General features: G+C 50.5%; 1 protein-coding gene across 2 annotated transcripts in view; it reads right to left on the bottom strand.

Moving 5' to 3' along the window:
* The window catches only part of PAX3 (paired box 3), a 94,588-nt gene extending 81,021 nt beyond the window's left edge, over positions 1 to 13,567 (bottom strand). Inside the window, exons 1-4 of one of the 2 annotated variants that reach the window (XM_065927637.1) lie at positions 13,470 to 13,567; positions 11,934 to 12,169; positions 10,461 to 10,590; positions 9,156 to 9,290 (exon numbers count right to left, since the gene is read on the bottom strand). In XM_065927637.1, coding sequence (XP_065783709.1) covers positions 9,156 to 9,290; positions 10,461 to 10,590; positions 11,934 to 12,169; positions 13,470 to 13,554 — 586 coding nt within the window. In that variant the 5' untranslated portion in view covers positions 13,555 to 13,567. The remainder of the gene's footprint in view (positions 1 to 9,155; positions 9,291 to 10,460; positions 10,591 to 11,933; positions 12,170 to 13,469) is intronic. The other variant, XM_065927638.1, reaches the window with a different exon arrangement.
* Positions 13,568 to 21,662: the final 8,095 nt, after the last annotated feature.

Genomic DNA, 21,662 nt, shown 5'->3' with positions numbered 1-21,662 from the left:
TCATATCTATTAAATCAATACAGACTATTCTATTAAAGAGTTTCTTATAAACTCAATTTTTTCTGACCCAGTGAAAGTGGATTTTGTGGTGTGCGTGAGTGTGTGCATGTATGTGTATTGGTTTTCATTGTTGCTCCTAAGCCTGAATTAAGCTTTTATCTGCCCTTGGGCAGAGCCCATCTGCCAGGAGACTAGTCACTTTCTGCAAGTTCAGAGTTTTTTCCCCCTACAAGGTTTTGAGTTGTCCTATGAGATAAGTATAACTTGTACCTTCTCGTTTCATTCTTAAATCACTCTGGGAAATTGGTACGGTATAACATGCCCCCATCTTACCAGTTGTCGAAACTGAAGTTCAAGGGATCATACCCAAAATGTGCTTGGTCTCAATTTTAGAGCAAAATTAGTGCTGTAAGACAGACTACTTTTACCTTGGGTGCTATGCTTTTAAAGGCAAGCAAAGACATGAAAAGGGACTTTGGGGTGTGTTTAAGTCAGACAAGAAACACTCAATTGTATTAGTGAACCTCAGTCAGGAAACCAGCCAAGTGGGGATTCAGAAAGAAGGAACCTGTTGCTTTTTTTTTTTTATATAATAAAATGAATTGGACCAATTAATTTTCTTTAGTTCAGGTTAAGCTCAACCGTGGTAACTGGGAGACACACACACCCTGAGGCCAAGATTTTCTCAATCATGATAATATATTTGAATACTGGAAGAATTTTTTAATATGTGTTTGAAAATAGACTCTAGGGGTCTATAACTGTTTAAAAATAAGATTTTTGTTTTAAGATAAACCCTATAAAAGAAATAAAAACTATGCTAATACCCCCAGACAATGCCTAAGTGCCTATTGACTGGGTAAGTTAAAGTTTATATTAGAGCTTGCCAAAAAAAAAAGACATAAGTATGGTGGCTGTACTTCTCCTTTATCTGTGTACTTGTAAAAATCATAAGCCAGGCTTTCTGTAAAAAATGTAAATTTGTACATGACCATATTGACTGTGAAAGCATACAAAAACCAATTCCATGTTGTAAGGTAAATTGCACAAAGCCATTAACTTTCCTTTCTTAGTTATTCTATCCTAACATACTTATTGTTTCCATCTAATGACATAAGGCCAAGCACACCGAATTCTGCAGTTGTTTCCAGAAATATGCCTACCATCTGATTATAAAATCTTTTTAAATTTCCACTTAAGCCTCCTTAGCTGTGCGATTTGAATTCCAATATGATCCTGAAAATTTTTAATGCTGAAAGTCAGTGGTATTTCCTCTCCCTCAAACCTATGTTAGTCCGCCAAGAAGAGTCTTCCACTCTTGTCACAAAGCATTTTGATCAGCTATTTTAAAACAGATCCAATGGAATCAGATCCAGAACGAGTGGGAAATTGGTTCCTAGAATCAAAAGTTTATATTAATATACTATTATAGATACAGTAAAGCTGGCCAAATAAAAGTACATAAGAATCAAGAAATCACTAACTGGGTTGAGGGAGACAAACATGGCTGGTTTGCTATTGCCTGTCATGAGTTCCAATTTGTTTTACTGGGGAAGTTTCGTTTCCCAGCCACTGCAGTAAAAACTCAGACTACCTACTTTGATAGAGTTGCTTCACCACAGAGAGAAGGGGTTCTTTGTTTTGCTTTTTTTTTACTTAAAATCCTGCAGCTAAAATTTAAATGTTACGAACTTTGTTATATACAACATCTAAGGTAAAACTCTTCCTCAGGAATTTTTTTCTAGGACAAATGTACACCAAATCAAATTCTAAATTTTACACCATTATCCTTTATTAAGATACAATTACTTCTTTGAAGAGAAGTGGCCATTTCTGTGGCAGAAATTATGTCAGTCTCCTTGGTCTTTATCAGGAAGGAAGAAAAACTGAATTTGACGATAAAAATTCATAAAGCCTTTTTATTGCTCAACTGTCTTCAACAACTATTTTCCATGGTTTTCATAATTCCCTTTGACACTGGTGAAACTTCTAACTCATCTGTCTTAAATAAAGGTTTTATAATCCTAACGGGCATTTTGATAACTACATGTTCCAGATACAAACTGGAAAGTATATTCTGTTCATTTGAGGGCATAATTCCATCACAGACAATGTGAGAGGATGCTTTCTTAGGAAAGAGATGACCCCATTCCAGCAAAAGTTCAACACTATTGGAGTTAGCATTTGGCCCAATACCACAACATAAAGCTGAAAGCAGAACTGTGCCACTCTCCACCCGAGGGCAGGACGAATGGGGTGAGGAAACCATTCCCAGCAGAGTAGAGGATGATCCTCTGTCCCCACTTTGGTGTGCATCTTCCAAGAGAATAGCAACTTCTGAAATTCCCTTTCACTTTCTTCAATCACAATTCTCCAGCTAAGGCAGCCAGCACTTTCTTATTTCAACAATAACATCAAATATTTGTTCTAACCTTATTGAGATATAATTAAAATAAGCCCACTGTCAAAGTCAGTAATTCTGCCTTGGTACTGAGGTCAGGCTCCACTCAGAGGATGACTCTGCATCCCCCTGGCAGTGTATGAACACATAGCCTGATATCCAAGAGGGGACAGTCACTTTCACTCCACATGTACGTGAAACATGAAATACACATATACGTGAAAAATGAAGCAAAGAATTCTCAAGTGCTGCATCTGGACCCAGGACAAGGCAGTCATAATCAATCTGCACTGACTCACACTTGCAGCTTAATCTATTTCAGGCAGTTGTCCCAATGCACAAGGATTGGGACTATTTCAAAGGATATCTGAGCACAGACAGATTATTAATTAATTGGGAATTATAATAGAAAATGTTAGAAAATACTCACTAATGATTCTGACTCTGTATGTCAAGATTCATCTTGCTCAAGAGTGAATGACATAGTAAAATAAAATAAAATAAAAATAAGTCTCTAAGCACAATTATTTAGTAGTGAAATGAACACAGAGAAAGGGCTTCAGAAAACTGCCTCCCCCCCCCACAGGCAGATCCATGATGCTCACTTGAATATCCAAAGCCGAATCTGGCATAAATTTCACAACCTCAGTTAGAGTGATTTGTTGGAATTTGCAAATTAAGCACAGAGATGGTATTTCCAAAAGAGCCTTTGCAGGAATTTTAGCTCTCATAATAAAAGAAAAATCTTTCCAAATATATTGAATTCTTAAACAAAACAAAACAAAAAAGTCTAGCAGTTCATCGAAAAATCAACAGTCCAAAAAAGTAATAAAATTATTCAGGGAAATATTTTTCCTAGCATTCAACAGCAGTGCTGAGTATGAATTGAGAAGCTGTGCTGTTACTTCAAATTCTGATGACTCTAGAAAGTGTAAGCCACAGGACAAATAAACCTTTCTGTGTGTGTGTGCAACTGGGTATAGTTTACTGCCAGCATAATTCATAGTGACCAACTTATAAATAAACTCTAACGATGCACAAACTACACACACAAACAAACACATATCTGCTCCTACATTGTAGGAGGTTTAAAAATATACATGGGACTCATCTAACCATCCATAAACAGAAAAAATTGTGGAAACATATGTAGGGAAATGCAGTTAATCTAACTCCCAGTTTCCTGTGTATTTAATTATTCCCCACCTAGTTTTACATAAAACTCTGACATCTTGCCTTTACATCATTCCAGCTTGGAAGGCAACTTCAGTAAAACTTCCATATTTAGAAATTTAGTGGACACTGGGATCTTAGCTTCCATGCCTCCCACCGCCTCCCCGCCAAGGAGAATCTATTTGATGATAAATTCACCATCTTAGCTTAAGTTTTAAACAAGAAATCACCATAGGATAATTAAAAACACCCCATGAATCTCTTCTCTACAAACCTAGGACATGTAACTGGTTTCGGTTCCTATTTCTTAAAGAGAATTCGGTCAATCCTCCTTAGAGGTTTCAGAGGAAAAGGGGGATTTTCCAAGACAGATAAGTTGAAATGATCCCGCTTTGATCTCAGTGGTTAAGAATCCTTCACAATGGAAGATGGCCACTGAGAGGCCGCGATCCTGGCCTTTTAATGCGTAACAATGGTATCAACAAACAGCTACTTAATCAATATTTGGCCAGAGCTGCTGAAAACTTCCTTTTCAGATTTTAATTCCTTGTTGTAAAACAACCCCAGAGCAGCCAGTGAGATAAGGCATTACACTGACTGCTTAATTGCCTTTTACTGTCTTGTTAGTTATATATGTACATTCTTAATGGTTCTTTAATCTTTATTTACCCGCATAAATAAATTACCTGGGAGCAGGACCCTACCAAACAGACCCTTCTCTGCCCCCAACCCTGAGGAAACTCTCACCATTTGTTTGTTGCTGTTGTTGAGGCTTTTAACATTTATTGACTATCTGCGTACGTTAACACTTAACCTCATGGTTACGAAGGATTTTTGTTGTTGTTCTCAAAATACATATACTCATGAACGTTGAATCTGAGTTCGGTGGCGACACTGCTATTCACCTGATGAATTTCCGCATATTCCACCCCTTGAACCCAGGCGCACTTGCTGGTTCCACCTCGCCGCGCGGATGGGTTTTATTGCATAGCCCTGGGGACTCTTAAATGACCCTTCAGTAATTATTACGCACTTGAAGCCTCAACGTCTCCGTTCCGGTGCTATCACCCAGCAAATCAAACTTCAAAATAAACATACAATTTCAAGCATTAATTAGAAAATCTGCATGTTTTCAATAAGGCTATAAAGTAAGCCGACAGCAGTCAACCAGACAAAACCAACCAGCGAAAAAGAAAGCTACAATCTGATCTCGGTTGCTTCCTTTCAAATCGGTCCAGCGGGAAAATCGTTACCGTTACCTCCTCGAAAAGAACACAGCGTGCTGTTTCAATTTAACTCAAGTTCTGGTATTTCCCATAGATTTTTAAATGGGTGATATTTCCTTGTTGAGTATTTTAAGGGCTTCAAAAAACATGAAATTTACCCACCAAAGACAAGAGACGACATGGGGTTCAAACTCGTGATTCTGACAAATGGAAAGCGGGCTGTCCACTTTAATAAAGGTTCCGATGCCACAAACCTAAGATCTTATAGCTCATGATTTTAATCTGTGGGAAAGTTTTCCCCCCTCCCCGCCCCCGCCTGCCCCCCGCCCTTTGCCTCGCGCCAAAAAGTCCTTCCCTGCTAACTGGTGGGGTTGGGTGGAGAGGGGGAGACACGAAACTGCCTTTCGTTCCCCTCGATTTCAGTACTGCTCCCATTAATGATAAAATGTTCATGATCCCACAGGAAACGAAATCGTTCCAGAACCTTTAAAACTTCAGTACGTGTTGAATTGTTTTATCCTATGCCCCGCTGAAAAGATGACGTCGTCTTCGTTAATTTTAGAAAAGCTCACAGGTTTGCAAACTCGAGCAAAACTTGTCACTTTTACTTTCTCAAATAAAACAAAACAAAACAAAACAGTGCTTTTCATAAATGTTAAATTGAAAGGGATCGATATAAAAGAAGGGTAAGCTCCAACCGACCTATGCTTGGGTCTCTTGGCTCAAACTTTGAAATTGTTGCAAACCTCCCACGCTCACTGGTGATTCTTAAAAAGGGTTAGGGTCCTATGAAAGTGTATCTCCAGCCCCAATCAAAACATCAATTTGGCAATCTGGCCTCTCTCCCCCTGCACCCCCGAGCTGCCACTTCAAAGCTGCTGCAACAAGTCAGTAATTGTAACTTTGCATCTAAATATTTAAGCGCGAGTCTTGCAGTCGCGTGTCCATTTACAGTCCTCATCTGTCCTCTAATTCCATTACGGCACAAAGCAAAAATGTTTCCCAAAACTCACAAACAGGAAAAGCGTCACCCTGCCGCTGGTGGAGGAGGAGGAGGAGGAGGCTGGGGGGAGGAGCTGATGAAGGAGCAGTTTCTATTGATTAGTCACCGCTTTTGTGTTAAGGGCTTTCTTTAAAATAAGAAGAAGAAAAAAAAAATGGGGGGAGGTTGCAGAAATTTCACTAATGTGAGCCTCAGGCAAGGAAGGGGGAAAAAAGAGAAGAAGGAGGGGGAGGCGGGCTGTGTCTAGATGAAAGTGAGGAGGACATAAAGGAGGCAATTGAGTCGGCTGCAGCCCGTCGAGCTAAGCTTCGAGCCGGCCGGAGCGCAGGGGAGGGGGCGGCGCGGCGCGGCGCTTTGGCTCAGGGCGCAGGAGTGGGGGCCGTGCCCATTGTGGCGGCGCCCGCGGGCCCGCTCCGCCGCGCCGGGGGAGGAACAGAGGCGCCCATTGAGTGGCCGCGGCGCGGGCCGTGCCCACAGCCCCCCAGTTGCCGCGACCGGGGCTGGGTTCCTCCGGCTGCGCCCGGTCGGCTCTCGGTGCCGACTGGGGAGGGGAAGGAAGAGGAGTGAAGAAGGTCCTGGGAAGGGTGCGGGATTCCTGGCCGCCTAACCCTCTCCTTCCACCCTGGCAAAACAGCTGGAGGTGCAGATCCAAGCAGGGGCGCGCAGAGACTGCCGCGGGCCAGGGCGCACTGGCCTGCGCTTGCAGCGGGTCGGTCCGCCACGCTCTTCTTGGATGGGGCAACGCAAAGCTGGGAAGGTGAATGGGGCCATCAAGAACGCGACCCCGAGGAGAAGAACGAGAGCTGTTCTGACCCCTTTCAGGGTGCCTCTCACCCTATATCCTAGTCTCTGACAAGTAGAAAGAGGGACCCGAGAAGAGCCAGTTAGCAACAGCCGGCAGGCCGAAAAGGAATCTGGAAGCTTCAGAGAGTGCGCGCCGCTCTGCTCAGGACGCTCAAACGGCCTTCCTCGGGCCCGCCTGGGAGCTCAGACCCCTTTATCAACATTCATTCTCTTTTCCGAGCCGGGCAGCCTGCGACTTTTGCTGCCCAAACGACAGGGAATCTTTTTCTTTTTTGAGATTTCTAAACTTCCCTTCCAACTCCACTCCACTCTGTCCTTTCTCTGGGCCCCTCTTGCCCTCCAGGGCTCATCTGGAAAAGGAGCTAGAGGCGCTGAAGAGACTGACGCAGCCTCTTGCTTGACAACCCCAAATTAAATTAGACTTCAGCCTCCGAGATGCGTGTATGTGTGTGTTTTCAACGGTTCAGCCCCGCTGGGGAGAATACTCTGCTTTTAAAAATGGTAGCAATTGCCCTTGAATGGCAGCAGTCCCTGCTAGACGCGCGAAAGGCTAGAAACATTTTGTAGGTGAAATGGCCACTTTTTCCACGGCTGGAGAGTCCATAAAACTTCCTGGCGCAGCAGCTCTTGGGGCTCATTGAATAATTCATCCCTCATTGCAAGCCCATAATGTCTATTCTCGGCCCTTTGTGGGGCTGTTTTCTCTTCTTTTCTCCTTGAATTATAAAAAGGTTGCCTTCCTTTGTTCACATCAAGCTGCTGCGAGCGGGAGCTTTGTCTGGGCCGAGCTAAAGTGTGAGTTTCAATGGACTCTCCCGGCTTTGTCTCCCAAGTTCATCTCCAAGTGTAGATTGTGTAGAGAAGGCCTTCTTTGTAAAAGCTGGAAAAGTTGTACAAATGTTTGACCAGCTCATTTGGGGCGTTTTGTCTCCTGGGCCCTCGGTTGCCGGTGTGGTGAGGGAGCGGTGGAGCCTCGGCGCAGGCGCCTCCAGCAACAAGTAGCGACGCCTGGCCGCCTCCACCCCCCTTCCCAAGCCTCCCTCTGGGTTCACTGCCTGCAGGGTCCCGGTGGGTTTGGGGTTGGCTGGCTTCTCGCCTTCCTCCCTCCCCAGCACCTCCAATACAGCAGCTAGACCGGGACTAAAAGTCAGGCATCCTCTCAATGACCAGGGCAGAAAGGCACCCCTCCAAAAAGAAGGGCTTACACTGAGTCTGTGTGAGACCCCTGCTTCAAAGGAGGGAAGCCACAGGGTATGTGTCTTCTCCGCTCACCCTGCCCTGGACTTTTATATCTTGATTGCCTGCGTGTGCCAGAGCACCTAGGCATCAGTTTAGCCCTACAATCTATGGTTTGGATTTGTAATGTCTGTGTCTCTTCGAGGTTGTGTCCAGATTTTGTATTGATTTGTAAAGCTGCCGGCTACGGGGGGCCAGTGGTCTGCGCTGGAGCTGAGCAATGGAAGTAAAAGAAGCAGCCAGTTTCCTGACCCACAGTACTACCCAGGACACCACCATCGGGGGTCTCAGATCCAAGTGGGTGATCGCTCCAAGCCCACCTGGAGCACCGCCTGCCCTTCTAGGTCAACTCAAAAGTCCACTCAGCCTCAGGAGTCTCAGTCCCAGCAAGGGAAGGCCATGCGTGGGTCGGGACGCCGGGCACCTCTTTGGGCCTTGGAAGAGGTGCAACCATCCCCCAGGCCAAAAGTGCTGAGAGGCAGAACTGCGGAGATTCTCCTCGTGCCAGAGATCCCCCCGTTCAACTCCCACGGGGTTGACTTTTTCCGTGGGGCTCTGAAGAAAACCCCAAGGCTACACTTAAGGCTCCACAGGGGAGGTTTTCTCTTGAGGCTGACAGATCCCAGCCAAGGAGAAGACACCCCTGGGAAGACAAAGTGCGCCCACACTGCGAACCCGAGATCCCAGAGCCCCTCGGCTTGTAACCGAGATCTTAGGCTTGTTTTTCTTCCCAGACACACACAGTTCAAACCCTACCGCACTTGAAAACCAATTTAAAACAAAGGAAAACCACCGACGTACACAATCAGTGTGATGAAACTTTGAGAACCTACTGCCTTCAAGAGTTTTGAGTCTCTCTTCCTCTCCCCCCTGCCTACCCCCTGTCCCCAATCATGAAAGCTCTTTGGAGAGTCTGGGCCTTTCCTAAGGGCGCAAAAAGTTCCTTTAACCTCGGGAGGCTCGAAGACTGCCCCCCAAGCCCCAAACTGCTCAGATTCAGTCCTGCAAGCCTGCGGGCAAGAGGGTAGCCCCTCAGCCAGACCGCAATTTGTAGTTCTAGATTCCGAGGGGCTGTGAGTGGTGCGGAACAAAGATTTATAAAACAGAAAAGAGAGAGAGAGAAGATTTTTTGATTCAATGAAGGTGCATCTCGGGTCTTTCTCGTCAATGCCCTTACCCGGGTGCAGCAGATACTAGCGAGGAGGGACCGTGACATGAGCCGGCGAGGCGCAGCCCTGAAGCCTGCAAGCTCAGAGCGCGGAGTCCGGGAGGCGAGGGCCCGCAGGGCGCCGCCCAGCGCGCCGCCGCTTACCTCGCTCGCTCAGGATGCCGTCGATGCTGTGTTTGGCTTTCTTCTCACTCTCCTCTGCCTCCTTCCTCTCCAGGTCGGCCTCCTCCTCTTCGCCTTTCCCGAATTTACTCCTCAGGATGCGGCTGATGGAACTCACTGGAGGCGGGAGGAAGAAGGTGGCGCAAACGACTGAGATTTGCAGGACCATGCTGGAAGGGGCTCCCCAGCCCCTAATGGGAGTGGGGGTGAAAAAGGCCTGCCCTGCACCGTTTGCTTCTGCCCCCTCCTGCATCTTTGGGCATCCATGTCCTTCTACACCCCTCCTCACCCTCCCACTCAACCTCCCTCCACCCCCTCATTGTATAATCGTCTTCTAGGATCACGGAGACTGGAGCCTGGAAAGCTCGTACCTCCGGGTTAGGGGCCGGGAACAACGTACCGGTCCTCTCTCCCCAGTAGGAAGCCTCCCTCCTGACTCCAGTCAGGTCTCTAGATCTCCAGCCTCAGAGAATTCTCCCGCCAGCCCACCCGGCACACCCCCACCCCAACCCGAAGGCATTGCGCCCCGCGGTTCGCGGTACGGCAGGAAGAACAAGAGCGGACCCGTCCCCTGCAATTCGACTTTTTTCTTTTCTTTTGAGACCATAAAGGGTTTAAATTTCAACTGCAGAATCGTTTCCTATTGTAAAAATCAAAAGAAAATGTACTCTTCCCCGCTTATTTTTTCCAGATTCCAGTCTGGTAAACAAATCCATGCTCTGAAATATCTCGTTCTCGCGGGTGGGGGGTGGGGAGGGAGTTTCCTTTTAATTAAAAACAAACCCGCGCGCCCTCGCGCTCGCCCTGCGCTCGCCCCTCTTCTTCCTTCGCCTCCCCCTGGCCGCCGGGGGCGCCGGATGGTCCCTGGGACTCTCCCGGAAAAAAAATCTCCCGGCCGTTGCCGAAGCCTCCCCTCCCGTGCGCGCACGGAGAAGCCTCGGCTGGCGCGGCCCCATCTCCCTTCGGTTAGGGTTACCAAAACATTTGTTTCTCTTTAAAAGGGAACATCAATATTAATAAACGCTCGGCCTCCGCCTCGCGTTTCCTGCCCTGCCCCTTCGACGGAAACCCTCTTTGGGGAGCCCTGAGCGGCGGTCTCTCAACCCCAGGACAAGCAGGTGATCACTCCCTCATAAAACGTCTAGTTCGTAAATATCTCAGAGCCCCAGGGGGGACCGCCTCCCGATCGTCCCGATCGATCACTGGGGGGTGATTATGGTTCAGATGGCCCGCCCGCGTAATAGCGACTGACGCCTCGCCTTGGGAAGACGCAGATGCGCCTGGTACCTGAGGGTACGGTGTTTCGATCACAGACAGCGTCCTTGAGTAATTTGTCTCGAATTTCCCAGCTGAACATGCCGGGGTTCTCTCTTTTGTATTCCTCTATTTTCTTCTCCACGTCAGGCGTTGTCACCTGCTTTAAGAGAACCGGCAGACCGGCGTTGGTACCCAGTCCTCTGGGCCCGATATGGCAGCCTCACCACCTCTGGGCCTGGCGGGATGCTCCTTCTTGCGCCCCATGGCAAGTTTCCCCTGGTTAGCAAAAGGACCCCAACTCTCTGAGCAGTGTACTTTAAAAAGGGACAGAGAGGAAACCATCCCAACCCTCTCCTCCCCACATCAGCTCTCACAGTTGGGATAAAATAAGAAGAGGTATGACCTCTTGGAAGGGGTGTACTTTCTGATCCTGGGAATAAAGAAAGGCAACCCCTTACTCTTAATCAACATGAAAATGAAACTAAAAAAGGCAGGCTTGAAAGAGGAGCTGAAGAAATCAGGTTAAATCTGTAACTTGGGCCTTTCCAAAGGAACTCAAGGTTTTAGCTCAAGTGAAGAGCAAAATGAAACACAAAAGTTGAGTCTCCAATAAAAGTCAGAGTGGTAGCAAATATGAATAATTGGAAAGACAGGCTCTTTATTCCTGCCCACCCCCCCCCACCCCCCAAGAAAAAGAGTTTCCAGAGATTCTTAGAGAGGTTGCAAAGCAGGCTGACATGCAAGGAAAGGCAGTTGTCTGGAAATTTTCAGTTTACCAGAACCCTCCTTTTGGTTTTGCCCTGTGGCAACCAGAAAATTATATTGGATTTTCCCCACATCCAGAAAAAAGGACAGCTGAAGGCAATCCCCTCCCACTCAGTCATAGCCGGTGTGATTCTCTATCCTTTTGTAAGGAGAACCAAAATAATTTGAGGATAGCACCAAACTGCCTTTTAAAAGCCAAGTCATCGGCTCATTACAAAGAAAGCAAATCACCCTAGCTTTTGATTCCTTGAAGACAATTGGGACTGGAGGCAACTGGGGAGAAGAGTTGGGAGCGAAACCATCCAAAGGCCAAAAGTGGCTCCTTGGATTAAATGTGGAATGGGCAGTGCAGTCGCTGGGAGCTGGGGAGATACTTGGAGAAGAAGCCAGCAACAGGTGAGCACCGACAGCTTGCATGCTTTGGGTGTCTGCCTAGTAGAACAGTTTGATGAGAATTTCAGGATTCTGAGGCATAAAAAAACAAATGCTTTATCTCCTTTGCAAAAAGGCTGGAGTTTTTCCTTAGCATTTACCAAGGAGTACCAACTCAAACAGCATTGTAGACCCTTCTCTCCACCGGCACCCCCCCCCCCAACACACACACATACACACACACCTTCCCAGACTTGGGAAAAAAACACCTCAGAAACTCCCAGCTGGTAGTCCTTTCCCGCTGCCCACTCTGCGCTAACTCCAGGCCCCACAGGCAGGAGGCCTCCAGGGCCAGGCCAAGCTCACCTTGGGCTTGCTGCCACCAATAGCGCCAGGGCGGATGGAGCCGGTCTCCTGATACCTGCATAGGATCTTAGAGACGCAGCCATGGGACACACGCAGCTGGCGGGAGATGACGCAGGGCCGGATGCCGTGGTGGGCCATCTCCACGATCTTGTGGCGGATGTGGTTGGGTAGTGGCCTGCCGTTGATAAAAACACCTCCGAGCTGGTTGACCCGGCCCTGGCCGAGGGGAGTGGACACTGGGAACAGAAGGCAAGAAGAGAGACAAATGGAAGATCATTTGGGGAGAGAGGAGAGCAGCCCAAAAGAGGAACCCCAGTTTCACACTCTTCTGGCCAATCCGCATGTTACAGCCTTAGCACTGAAATTGCTACATTCAGGCTCCCAACCTGAGACCCTACTTCAACCACACTTGTTCAAACTGTTAAGCAGTTCAAGGGCATGTAATCTTGTGTGAGAGGAGCAGCCAGGGCAAAATAAACTCACTCTAGTGAACCTGTCTTCCCTCTGGACCCAAGAAAGGGGACAATTTGCAGGGGTGGGGGAGGGAGGGAGACCAGGAGGCTGGTGAAGGAACAGCCTCCCTGCAGAGAGAAGTTCACCCAGGCCTTCTGCGGCTGGCATTAAACCCTGTCTAATTGGGGCGTCTTTCTTTCTAAGAGACTTGGAGGAGTTGACAACCCTTTGGGTTTTGGCCTAGGAGTGCCGCAGCCAAAGGTCAAAGCAAGTGAAAGCAAGCCGCAGGTGTCAGCTCGAGTCACCTGTTACACCTCGGGCCAGAGACAACAGTCCAGTCTGCTCACAGGCCCCTCGCCTCCTCTGGTGCTCTGGTTATTATTAATAATACATCCTATTTCAGACTGAGGGCCAAGCCCAGGCGCCGGCAGAGTCAGCATCCCAGCTCGAGCGCCCCAACCTCGCAAACTATCTAGAAAGTCCTAAAAAGGACTTGCAAGGTCTCCTGCCTCCCTGGAGTCCAGAACCTTCAGACTAACTGAAAGGCAGTCCCCCAAACAAGTTGTGGAAACTTCCAGATGAAGCTGGAGATAAATGGGGCCCTAATTAAGGAATCAATTAATACTAAAAATTTCCCAGCACGATTCTGCACGGGCATGCGCCACCACAACTTTGCACCCTCTAAGAAAATCCTTCCAGAATTAACAAGAGTTTAGCGAATGCAGGAAAGGCCGGGGTAGTTTTGAGATGCCTTCGGGGGCACAAAATGCTGAGAAGTTGCTTGCTGGTGCTCAAAAGCCGGTTGATCCCTGCCCCACCAAGGCATTTCCAAAACAACAGGCGAAAGCATACCGGCCCAGGAACAGGCCTGGCCGCCAAGCTCCGGCAGGAGTTACAGAGAGAGGACGCTTCGTTTACCCAGAGAAAATCGAGAGGGGATCTCGCCCGACTGTTCCCTCCTGATATGGGGGTACCCCGGGAATGGGCTCCTGGACGCGCCGAAGGGGCCCGCGGGGACCCCGGCTGGGTGGAGAAGCCTGGCAGCGGACCCACGATCTGGGCGGCGCAGAGGCCCTTTCTTACCTTCCAGCGGGAACCCGCTGCGCGGGTAGTTCTGCCCCGGGCCCGGCCGCATCATCCTGGGCACAGCTCCGGCCAGTGTGGTCATCCTGCGGGCAGCTTCGCTTGGAAATTATATCCAGGTGAAGGCGAAATAGACGAGACAGGCGCTGGCGACCCCAGGCAACTCCCCCGAGCGTGGAGAGCCCCTCCCCAAAAAGGCTGGAGAGAAAGGAGGGACCCGGGGAAGGGGGGCTGCTCGCTCTTCGTCCAAAGAGAGGCTCGAGGTGGAACCGGGGAAAGGGGTTGGGCAGGGAGGCCCCGGGAGTCCAGGATCCCGAGCCCAGGGCGGAAAAGTTTGGTGCGAGTCTGGGCCGGCGGCCCCGCGGCTGGGAGCGCTGGGGAGGGGGCTCGGAGCTCGGCAACGAGCCGGGGAGGGGGGCGGGGGCGGGAGCGTGGCCGGCCTGAGTCTCCTCCCGTCGCGACACCGAGTGCGGGGATCTGGGCTCGGGAGCATTTATTAGTTCTTTCACCCAAAGCTTGGTCAGGAGCCCTGAGCTGCGATTGGCCGACGGGGAGACCGTCCCGGGTGGCGGAGATACGCTCTGATTGGGCGACAGCGGCCACTTTCTCTTCCCATCCCCGGCGGTGCCCAAGCCTCGGCCGGCCCGGAGAGGGACCCGCGCTGCGCCTCTAACCTGGGGAAAGAAGGGTAGACCCAGGGAAACCGGCGGAGACAGTACGGAGGAGATGCCGAGACTGATCAGAGATCCGTGCTTGTCTATCTGTCACTCCATGTATGTCTCCCTCCTTGACTTTCTCTTTCTCCGTCTCCTCGTCTCTCTGTATCTCTGTGCCTCCGTCTCTAACTCGTCCTCTCGTTCTGTCTCTCTATGTGTCTTTATGTCTCTGGTTTTCTACCTGTGGCTCTGCCTCTCGCCGATCTTTCTCGGCTTAAAGCCAATGAAGGGGGCGCAGTTCCAATAAGAAGGCATTGGAGACCCAGACCTCTTTAGTCTTCCTTCCTCTGGCCCCTGCCCCTTGGCCTAGGCTTATTATGAGGGTCTTCCCTATGGGGTTCCTCCCAGAAAGAGTCCAGGATGTGCTGATAAGTTCTTTTGTCTTCACCGTCTGGCAGCCGGGACACTGAAGCTTACTTAGGTAGTGGCCGGAGGCCCCAGTCCTGGTTACCGGAAGCCTGGGAAGGGGAAGAGAAAGAAAATTATCTCCTCTTTTTGATTTAAAAAAAAAAAAAAAAAAAAAAAAAAAAACCCTCTCAGAAGCCCCAGCTCTAAATCTAGAGGTACAGATCCCCCAATGCTCCGGCAGAGATTCATCTATATGTTAAAGTTTTGCCCGGCTGCAGCGTTTGTTCTCAGGAATTTATTATGGTATTCAGACTAAACTGCTGGAAAAATAAAAGGAGCAAAGTCTTGGCTAGGAGCTGAAGTGTCCCCAGCAGGATATGACGCCAGGAGTGTTGTAAAGACTGTCTGTCCTTAGAGAAGGTGCTATTGTGCATAGGCTTTTATTTATAACTTGGTAAGTGCCAGCGAACTCGCCTCCTTCACACCCCCGAGTGCCAGCCCCGCGCTCTGCACTGCGCTTTATTCGCTCGAGTCTATTCAGAGACTGTCACTCTGGGCCTGCGAGGTATTCAGGGCCTTAATCAATCAAAAGGATGAGAATCGGGCAGGTTTTTCCCTTTGAAATAAAGGAAACAATGACTTCTGGGCTTCAAGTTCCCCCTTTTCCTTTTACGATTTTTGATTTTTTTTCTGTGTTGGAGTTCTCCATCCTCTCTTGTCCTTTCCCCCCTCAACTCATTTGACAGTTTTTACGTGAACTCAGCCCCCTCCACCAACCCCAACTCTCCACCCCCTAATTAAGTCAAACTAAGAAGGCAAGATGGGGGGTTGGGGGGAGTAGAGCTGCTCAACTGTGTGGGAGCCGGCTATTTAAAACTCCACTCGCAAGTGGGAAAAGCCGGCAGCTTTCATCTCAGCCCAAAGTCAAAAGGTTTGGTTGACCCTCTGAGCAATGGGAGATGGGCAATGGAGACACCAGAAAAAGTCTGGACACCCCCTCACCCACCCAAGGGGGGAGGCCCCGTGCATTCGCATTACACTGGAGGGATGCTGATTAGCATGCAGCCCTGTTTAACTTGGTTTTACACAAAATGATTCAGTTCGTCAGGGGGAAAACGTTCTCACTTCCTTCTTGCACACTTGAGGGCCACCAAAGCCTGTGTCCTGTTTCCTACGCTACTTCTCAAGAGCTGGGCTTTTTCCAAATTTTCTGCCACTAAAGCTTGAGCGGAGCAGCAAGAACACCTTCTAGGGTCCCTGGTTCTTGTTGGAGGAGGGAGGTACCCAAAGTGCATTTCATGGGAGAAATGCAAACTCAACTCGCAGTTAAAAGGAACCGGGGAACCACTCCCCACCACCGGCAATGACGGTGTAAAAAACTTAAAGAACGGCCAGGGCTGTGTCTCATTTGTCGCGGAGCCGAGGGCTCGGTCTTCAAGCTCTCCCCGTGGACCCAACACTCTCTCCCAGGACGTTCTCTCTTCCCAGGGCCCACGGATCCATGAAGGGGCATGAAGCCAAAGACACTCTCCCAGGTTTTGCATCCTCCTCGCAACTGTAGAGCCGGCAGAACCCTTGAATGGGGATACTGCTGATTGAAATTGATTTTGAATGCCCATAGGTGCCCGGCCAGCATGCACATCCATAAACCGACCACCCCTTGCTATAAAAATGTACAAATGGAAACCAGAGAGAGTGGGGTGGGGACCTGTGGCCCAGGGATCTCTCTTTCCTGGACTTCCCCCCGCCCCCGCCCACCAGAGCGCTCTGGCGTTTATATGCCACCAGCTAACTCAACTCTTCCCCACCCTGGCAACAGCTAGAGGAACCTGAAGACCGAGAGATGGGTTGGAGGACATCCTCAGGTGCTTGGGCCTGTAAGGCTGCGGGATCACTTCCGAATTCCCCAGAGTCCAAATTCCCTGAGGTTGGTAGACCTGAAGTCTGACTCGGGAGGGCCAGGGCAGCGGTGTTGGTTGAGACTCCGGGGTCAGGGATGCCCACTGCAGTCAAGTCAGACGGGGGGAGGGGGACGGGTCAGGGGGGAGGGAGGCTGTCTCCCATCACGTGAGCGCTGGTCACCAGAGGGCAGAGTGGTTACTGGTTCCCACCTGGTTTCTCAAGAAGGCACCTGATTCTACACTCTAGCCCCTCCTTCCCTGTCTTCGAAAGCTTGGGCCTCCCCTTATTTCTTTCCAAAGTCTCTCTGGAAGCCAAAGCTAGCCCATCCCTTGACTCCTGCAGCAGGAAAGGAGTCTCCACCAGGCCCCACCCCTGCCGGGAACCTATAGACCACCGAGTCCCCGTTCTACTCATTGGCAAAGAGTGACCCTGCAGTGGACTTGGAAAACGAGTGCCTGCGCCGTGCAGCCCCGAGTCCAGGTTTGGGAGGCAGCATCATTTCTGCTGACAAATTATCCAGAAAGCAGCCAGAGAGTCTGTAGCTCAGTTTTGTGAAGGAGGGTATCCACCCCCACTATCTGTGCATGTGCAAGATGAAACTGGAGCCTTGAGGACAAGGGTAGGATAATTCAACCAAAACAAGATTATGACTTACCACTGCTTCCTCCGGCACCCCTAGTTTCAGAAGCCCTTCAGGTGAAATAGACAGCAGCTTCCCCTCCCAGCTCCAGGGGAGGGGAGGACAATGCCCAGTTCCTAGGAAGCTCTCCCTCCTGGCAGGATTGGATGCAGGGGTCCACAGTCCAGTCAGGTCAAGTGAAATCTGCCCCAGGCCAGGTGACACCCAGAACACAGCTCCCACACTTGTGGGCCCCAGGCCACAGTCTTTCATGACCTATGGACTTCTTGGGTCTCTGAGAGACGATGACCTTATTCTGTCTGGACACAGGCCTTAAGAGGAAATTATGATCTATATAAAATAATGTGCCTGAACTGGAGGGTGCCTGCCACCCGGATCTTTTTTTGCCTTATCTGGAGGGAGTAACCTCTGGGGGAAGGCATCTGACCTCCCGCTGGGTCTCAGGCGTTTCAGGAGGTAGTCCTAAGGCTTGAGCAAATGCAATGGGAAACCATCAATTCTTGAGACATGTTCCGCAGGAAGAAATCAAAATGCCAGGTCCTGCCCACGCATTTCTTCCGGACACCAGATTGGTGATTGCTCAGGAATAAACCTGAGGCCTATCTCAGAGCCGGACTTAGCGACTGTCATTAGGCTCCCTGCAGTTTTTCGTCAAAAGCTGTGACGCCTCTCTTCTCCCTTGTCAGAAAATCGGTTGGGCTGGGGTCGGATTTAGGGACTAGATGGAAATGTGGGCGTCTCACTGAAACGTGGAGTGGATCAGCTGCAGTGGTTTTGCCCCTGTAGCTGGGGGAGCTGCCCCAAAATGGGTTCTCAATAAAGAACATATGGCTTGTGCGAAAAGAAAAAAAAAGGAAAGGAAAAATAAGGGAGAAAAAGAAGACAGACGTAAAAGTATTTTTTGAAAGGCAGTGAGGGAAGGAGAGAATGAATGTCACAGCAACTGGTCTCCTATCCATGTTCATTTGGTTCTGCAAAAATTATTTTTTATGCAAATAAGGAAGGCAGGATGCCAGAGTCTGTTGTGTGTGTGTGGGGGGGGGGGGGGCGGGGAGTTCAGGAGAAGAGTCTCATAGAATACTACTCTTTAACTTTCAAAAAATGTCCTGCCCAACTAGGAAAGAGTGAGTGTGTTGCGGGCTGGGTGGGAGGTGTTGTTGAAATTTAGAAGGGAAAGTCCCAGTAACTGCTCTGCTGGTGCAAACCCCATGTGAAGGGATCCTGGTAGGTGGACGTAAAGATTGAGAGGTCTTGGAAAGGGGGTATTATTGGGAGCAGCCTGGGTCTTGAGGAAGAGAGGAGATGCACAGGCCAAGTGGGGGGTCTGAAGTGGGGTGCGATAGCAGGGCTGGGAATGTGCCCATGACCGCTGAGGGAAGCAGGAGGTCTTGGGGTTTCCTTGACATCGGGAGCTGAAAGAAAAGCAAATGACCACACCAGGGGGGGTGCCTGGACTGTGAGTTCAGATGGTGTGGTGTTAGGTGTGTGTGTGTGTGTGTGTGTGTGTGTGTGTGTGTGTGTGTGCAGTGTCAGTGGGGGGTCCTGGGGCAGGATCGGAACAGAGCAGGGTGGACTAATAGGCCTTTCGCTTTGATCAGGCCAGGTCTCTCTCAGACTCCGCACCAACGCGGTGAGCTGGTTCTGCAAAGCTGGCAGGCAGTGGTGACTGCCTCTCGACCTGAATCCCTTCCAAGCCCACAAGCAATTTCTCTCCCAGGGGGATTTCACAGGGAGAAGAGGGAGGCGGGTGACACAGGGAGCAAGAGATATCTGGCAGGCTGTTCAAACCCAGGGTTTCCAGCTGAGCCACAGTGAGGTACCGGGAGCCTAGGGCAGTGGCGCTGTGAGTGAGTCTGGGACTTGCGGTCCCTAGGTTTTCAAAGCCGGTCGAGGGGTGGGGACAGTTGCAGAGAAAACGCAACAGTCTCGGGGATTTGGCTAAAGCCCTGGGGAGCACGGGTAGGGATCAGAGGGAGATTCTTAGGAAGAGGGTTGCTTGCAGTCTGCCTCCCAACTACCTCCACCCCTTGGAAGCTCCCCTGGCATGAGGGGAGGAGGGATCCCTCACCCTGGGGTACAGCCTGATCACCCCTCCTTTCAAAGGTGGAGGAGAGGAGGAAGAGGAGAAGGAAAGGAGGAGGGAGGAAGAAAGAAGAAAAAACAGAAAAGGAATTCACCACAACCAAAACTGGTTACCTCAGCCCTTCAGATCTCTAGATACTAGGACGGACACCAAGTTCCTTTCTAGGTCTTAAACTTGCTCTCCATTTCCCTTCCCCGCCGGAAAACACCTATTTTCCTCTTCTAAACAAAGTTTCTCTTTCTGGAGACAGACCGTTAATCTAGCCTTGGGTTTGGGGTTGAGGAATGGAAGAAAATCTTTGATTTAGAAGTTTAGAGTCAGAAGAACCCTAAGGGGAATCTCTGAAAAGATGAAAGCTAATCATTTCATACTCTGAAAGTGATGGAAAGGAGGCAGCCAGGAGAAGTTTGAGCTGGAGCGAGCGTTCGATAGAAGTGCAGACCCAGGGCTAATGGACTGCCCAGAGTCCTGTCACAGAAAACTGTCCCGGGTCCCCTAGTGGTCATCCTAGTGGCCTTTCTTCCTCACCCCACCCCCGGAAAATCCTGCAAGAGGCATGCTGGCCCCCAGACCCCCAACGCCCTGCCTGGGGCCAAGAGTTAAGACAAGTAGCCCCAAGAGAAATGAGCTTCGGAAAGCCTTTCTTCTTCTTTTCATTTCTAAACGAAATCTAATACTATCTGGCTGCAAAAATATATATCACTGGCCCAGAGTCTGAAAGATTAACATTTGGATATGTAGGAAATGTAATCTGCATGGCTAATTGATTCCCAGCGTATCAGTTTAAAGGATAAAGATCAATATCTACATGATGGATATTATATTAATAGGGACATAAATAAAGGCCGAAGAGTCATTCCCCAAACCTTTGAAGCCGCTTCCCGGCTCCTGGGCCCTCCACGAGGCCACTCGGCGTCCCCCACCTGCCGGCCCCCAGCCCCTGCTGGGAGGGAACACTACTCCCCGCCCCCCCCCCCCCCCCACCACTAGGAGGAAATAAGTTTCCGGCTAAAGCTGGAGGGTTTTAATGCAGCGAAGCTCGAGAGAGAGGCGGCACTGTTTTCCGCCGGCTGTAGCAGGTGGAGAGTCGGCCGGGAGGGGGTCGGTATTTTGGCAAAACGCACCACTAAGATACTTAGAAACAGACATAGAAGACCCCCACGGGGACACACACAGTCACAGGTTAACACACAGGTTCGCACACTCACAGACACATAGAAATCCACATATGGGCATACTAACCACACAGACACACAAACAGCCATCTCTAGATGTGTTTACACGGTGATACACACTCATACCCGCACGTTCCCATGCAGGGGTGAATTCCCGGCATTTTCTGCGCGCACTTGGCTTTAGGGATTCGGAACTGGCTTCTTTCCTTCCTACAGCCCTCTCCCTGCGAAGCACCGACGGCAGCTCCGGCCGAGCCCAGGGATCAGCGATCCCGGCTCCTGGAAGTCCTCCCCGGACGGGATGGGGCGGCGCCGCGGGGAGCGAACTCGGAGGAGAGAGAGAGAGGCGTGCCCGCGAGGTCCCAAACGCATCCTTTGAGGGAGAGGAGGGCCACCTCGACCTAGAGTGGCTGCGGCCTGAGAAAGGGGGCTGTTGAGTCCCGGGGAGCACGTCCCCGAGACGACGCGGTGAGGGGGTGCAGGCTGGGGGACACTTCGATCCGGACTGAGAACGCCTCGGTCCGGGGGTGGCCTGGATACCAGCGGCCCCCTCCACACCGCAAAGCCCGCACCGCCGAGGGACTTTCCCAAATGCCAATGAATCACCCTTCGCTCCCTCCTCTCCATTAATTAAGAGGGATGTTTGGACAAAACGGTCGTAATCTTTATTAATTACGCAACCCTCGGTGTGCGGTCGCATCCATCAGGCCCGAAGCGAAAGTACTGGGGATGCCTCATCTCTTCCCACAGCGCCTCTGGGGAGCGAGCCGAGGAGCCGCCGTTGCCCGCCGCGGGCGCCCCTTCCTCGGCTGGCGCTGCAGGGACGGCCGGAGGAGACGCAGCCCTCCGGGCTACACCAGGCCTCTCCCAGAACCCAGAGCCGGCTGCGCGCCGGGGTCCTGGAGCCCCGACAGAGCCCCGATGTCCCCCGCTCCCGTCCTCCTCGCATCTGGGCACTCGTTCGTTCACACACACACAAACTCACAAGCAGACTCGTTCGAACTCATCGCACGGCCCCCGTTTCTTCTGGCCGCCGCCTCCCCACACAACTGCCCGCCCTTCTCTTCCATCGGATGCTTCCAGGAGCAGCCGGACTAAAATCCATTCGGCGGAGCCCCGAAACTGGCTAAGCCGTGTTCCAAGGGTGGGGTGGGGGTTCATTTACTCCTGGGTGAAGCGACAGAGATAGAGAGCAGAAAACCCTGTCGACTGGCCCCAAGGACGTTCCCCCTTCCCCGAGAGAGGTGCCCTGAAGGGCGTGGCGGGAAGACCCTAGAAGCCTTCCAGGAGGCCAACTCCCCCAGTTGCGGGGTGGGGGGTGGGTAACAA

The sequence above is a fragment of the Muntiacus reevesi genome, chromosome 3 (genome assembly GCF_963930625.1).
Source record: "Muntiacus reevesi chromosome 3, mMunRee1.1, whole genome shotgun sequence".
Taxonomy (NCBI): Eukaryota; Metazoa; Chordata; class Mammalia; order Artiodactyla; family Cervidae; genus Muntiacus; species Muntiacus reevesi.
This window is presented reverse-complemented; position numbering and strand designations above follow the sequence as displayed.